The sequence below is a fragment of the Acanthisitta chloris genome, unplaced genomic scaffold (genome assembly GCF_000695815.1).
Source record: "Acanthisitta chloris isolate BGI_N310 unplaced genomic scaffold, ASM69581v1 scaffold24576, whole genome shotgun sequence".
Lineage (NCBI taxonomy): Eukaryota > Metazoa > Chordata > Aves > Passeriformes > Acanthisittidae > Acanthisitta > Acanthisitta chloris.
Window position 1 is genome coordinate 38,960 of NW_008680072.1, and position 4,611 is coordinate 43,570.

At 39.9% G+C, this 4,611-nt stretch overlaps 1 protein-coding gene across 1 annotated transcript in view; it reads left to right on the forward strand.

Moving 5' to 3' along the window:
- TTBK2 (tau tubulin kinase 2) overlaps positions 1-3,193 on the forward strand; it is a gene marked incomplete at its 5' end in the record, with an annotated part of 39,194 nt that extends 36,001 nt beyond the window's left edge. The window contains 2 exons of the mRNA XM_009077588.1: positions 465-1,711; positions 2,725-3,193. Of these exons, the coding sequence (XP_009075836.1) occupies positions 465-1,711; positions 2,725-3,193 (1,716 nt within the window). The remainder of the gene's footprint in view (positions 1-464; positions 1,712-2,724) is intronic.
- Positions 3,194-4,611: the final 1,418 nt, after the last annotated feature.

Genomic DNA, 4,611 nt, shown 5'->3' on the forward strand with positions numbered 1-4,611 from the left:
TTTCTGGACAAAAATATAGGTATTATGTATGGAATTTCTGAAGGTAAACATCACTGTGTTCTTTGTCTTCTGTACTTGTCTAAAAATATTGTTATGTACTTGTTAAAGATTTTACATTTATATACAACTTATTCTAAGAGTACTCAAACTAATGTAAAATAAGTAAAAAGCCTATCTGTTAGGTTGGATCTCCTTTCCAGAGGGGTTACTTGGTAACTGCAACATTTTCCACTGACATTATGTTTGGTTTTACTTGTTACATATTTCTGTATTAAGATGATAGACTATATTTTTTCTAATTATCTACATGCACATTATGAAGTTCGGTATTATCTGAACATTGTGATTCATAGGAATCATTATATAATGTATCTTGAAGATGTGGGAAGAAAAACGCTATTTAAAGATATTACCTGTATAACATTCTCCCGTTTCTCACCGTTTTCTTTAATTTTCCAATGCAGATAACAATACCCAGACCTTCAGTGGCATCCACACAGTCTGCTTCAGAGAGCTTTCACTATGGCCACCAGCTAGAGAGAAGAGAGCAGGATGGGCAGTCTGTGGAACTTTCCTCTCCAAAGGAGAGTTTGCCAGGTTTGGTTGTGATAGAAGATGCACTTCCAGGTAGTGCCAGCAGACCAGATTTGGTACTTAATATCAGCCAAGAGGTGCTTGACAGGGAAGGACTTGTCAAAGAATGTGTCAGCATGCTGGACTGTGGCCAAAAGGACCTACCTGAACAACACAGTGGGATACAGGAAGAGAAAGAGCTTGAAAACATTCCTGTGGAGGAGGCTGATGAAGAAAGGCTTCCAGTGGTTTCTGAGGATGCCATTGAAATGCTAAGCAAAGAACAGAATTCTTCTTTGCCAGGAAACTCAAAATCTGCAGAGGAAGAACCTCTAACAAATACTGCTGAAGAATCAAAGCCAAGGCCCGTTTGTTTGGTGCCAAATCAAGATGAGGTTCTGGTATTAGCACCTAAAACGTCAGAATCGTCTCCCTCAAGACATACTAACGCACATGTTAATAGACAGTCAAGCAAAATAGCAACTGTTCAGGAAAATGGTTTTCATTCTGATAAGGAAGAAGTTCATAGCCAAGACTTGAAATGCCACCAAGTGGCCCTTACTACTTTTTTGCAGCAGGAGAACAAAAAAGAGAAAAATGCTCCCAGAAATGGAGAGTTATTGCACTGCATTTCAGAAAATGAGAATTCTTATCGATCTAAGAAGGACTCAGTTAAATCTTTTGTATTCAGGCAGAGCCGAATCCCAGTTTTAGCACAAGAGATAGACTCAATATCAGATTCGTCTTCTGTTTCAGCAAAGGAAAAGCTGCTTCTAAAAAAGGCCCATCAGACAGACTTGGTCAAATTACTTACAGAAAAGAGACAGCTCAAATCTTTCCTTGGTGACCTCTCAAGTGCCTCTGATAAGTCACTGGAGGAAAAAATGGCTGCTACTTCAGTACCATTTTCTGAGGATGATGTCTTAGCTTCATTTTCTAGATTGACACTGGACTCTCATTTCAGCAAGCAGAATGAAGATAGCTCTTTGTCTCCAAGCAGCCCTCAGTCAAGAAAAAGCAAGATTCCAAGGCCAGTGTCCTGGGCAACCACTGACCAAGTCACCAGTTCAAGTTCAGCTCAGTTCTTTCCTCGGCCACCACCAGGAAAACCGCCTGCTAGACCTGGGGTAGAAGCTAGGTAATGCAGAGAAAATAAGGATAGGTTTTCAGGTTGAAAATGGATTTGAGTTAGACAGCAGTTACTGTGCAGTATGTAATCCTGTAGAAGTTATATCCTTAAACTAATTTTCTAAAAAATGCTGGGCTTCAATTCTCTGAGAAATCTTACATTGTTGGAGAATGAAAGAGGAGAAACTGATACACAAGAATGAGTTTGCTTTACTGTCAAACCTTAGACATCAATAGATGTGTATTCAGTATTTTGAAAGCCATCAATCTATAACTAAATCTCAACACTTTTTTGGAAAGAGAGATCACTTTTCTGGAACTGCTGATTATTCACAAACCCCGAGAAATCAGTAAGGTCTGTCATATCCAGCCCCTTTGAAAAATTAATCTGTTTTTAATGTAGAAATTGTAAGTATTTGGGTCTGGAGGTTCCAGCCATCAACATTGACTCAATTAGCTATTCTCAGATAATGGATAAGTTAAAACAACTAATTAAAGGAGGGCAGATTGAATTCTAGAAGCCCCACCCCTCCACCCTTTCCCACTTCTACATACAAACAGCCATGATCTAGTTTCTTCAGTGCCTACATTCCCCGGATAAGGAGAATTTTGATATGGTAGTCCTAAATCCTTTGAAAGAAGTTGTGGTGTGCCTTGTCATCCCTTAAAATTGTGGGTAGGAGTGTACTGATGGTGTACAGGAATGATGTACCCCTCCAAAACAGAGGTGATAAGCACTGCTCTTCAGAGCACTTCTTCAGCACCACCAGGAAATTTCAGTTGCCCTGTAAACACTGAGCTGCTTATATGAGTGAATTTTTGCAAGTATAAATACTGTGTTGATCTGAAGAACACAAGATGCCAAAGCCTAGATCCAAACACCTCTACTTTACAGTAAAGTTCAGCTCCACATGTCTGTTCTGCAGTGCAAGCTCAACCTTAGTTTTTAGTGATACTGTGTTTCTATTTGAACTTTAGTGAGTAGATGGAAACAGAAATAATCTTTCTTCTCTTCTTCTTAAGGTTACGCAGATACAGAGTCCTAGGGAGTAGCAGCTCGGACTCAGATCTTTTCTCTCGTCTGGCTCAAATCCTAGAGAATGGATCTCAAAGACCAAGGAGTTCTACCCAGTGTAAGAGTCCAGGATCTCCACATAGTCCCAAAACACCACCCAAGAGCCCTGTCATCCCCCGACGCAGTCCCAGTGCCTCCCCTAGGAGCTCTTCTTTGCCCCGTACTGCCAGTTCTTCTCCATCCCGGGCTGGGAGATCCCATCATGATCAGAGGAATTCATCCCCACATCTTGGGAGGAGTAAATCACCTCCTAGCCATTCAGGCTCCTCATCTTCTAGGAGATCCTGCCAACAAGAGCACTGCTGCAACAAAACAAGCAAGAATGGTCTGAAAGGATCTGGCAGTTCTTTCCACCATCCCCCAAACACTAAGACTCCCACAGGAAAGAGCAAATCAACCACTAAGCTTAGCAGATAGGAACTGGGCCTTGACAGTTCCTCCTAAATCTGATGCATGCTGTGTCTGTGTACTGTGTATTTAAAAAAATAATCAGAAAAAGTATATTAAAAAAAGGCATCAAATCTGCACATTTTGAAGAAAGTAAGCATTGTAAACTATACATGAGAAAGCATTCTATGTAAATCAGTGGCCAGGCTTTGTCTAAGAGCAGGCAGCAGGCAGATCTGTGAGAGGGAAGTAGAGGCCAGGATAAGAAAGGCTAGGTAGTCAAAGAGGTGCAATGTATTAGAATAAGAAATATCTCTGAGTTGACTATTTTAAGAGGGTATTTATTTCAATGGTTTTAGCTTATCTAGTTAGAAGATCTGGCCTAATTATTTAAGCCCTTACATACTCAAGGAGTGTGTAAGAAAACCTGAAACGGTTATTCCCAAAATGATGTTACGACTCAGGAGACAAGTACTCCTCAAGCATGTCTTTGCAGTTTTAAAAAAAGCACATAATTTAGAAGATGGTGGTATTTCTACCTTATAAATTTTGAGCTGCACTCATCTCTGAGTCCCTCAGTGCTCATCTTTTCCCCTATCTACCATGGCACAGACTTTTTACCTAAGGAAATACCATGTACCTTGCCCATTTTTGTCATTGATGACATTAAAAAAATCAATACATTTGCCAAGATTTGCTGTTTTGGTCATTTGTTTTCTAAAAACATGAATCAGAGATGAGGAGATTGTGAACTTGGCAGTTTATAGGTGACAGAAATATACTTGAGACCCTTACAGAATCCGGCTAATAATATTAGTTATCAAAGAAAAATATACAGAAAGAAATCTGAGATATGTTTTATACTGAATTCTTGTATTCTTTTGCCCAAATGTGTTTTTGGTAGCCAAGCTTCACTGACTGCCAGTAAAGTCCATAGTTTGTAATTCCTCCAACATTAGTTGGTAGTTATTTCTTGTGCTCTACAGGATCTCTGTAGGGAATGTAAAGGTAAAGCACCTTTTGCTACAGTCAGAATAGTAACACACAAGAATGCGAGCCTGAGAAAGAGTGAGCCAGCTCTCCCTCATTATTCCTGTTGTGGGGATGCTGGATACATAGGAGACTTGTCAGTTACTGATCTGCTTGCTGTAGTCATATGCCTCTCCAGCCAGCATCTGTGCTTTTTTATTTAACCTCTGCCAAATGAATACCTTTGGATTAAAAAGGGAATATTTTGTCTCTGAGCTAACACGTTCTAATGCTGCATTAAAGCTGCCCTGGAGCTGCACTGAATTTCACTTGCTTTGTCAGACTGTGTTGATTTTTTTTTCCCCCCTCTTTTCTTACTATGAATATGTATATTGTTTCCCATACGTAATGTAGCACAGTGTGGAACCTTACCTTCATTCAGGTTTCAAGCACTACAGATGAATGCAATAGGTAGGGTA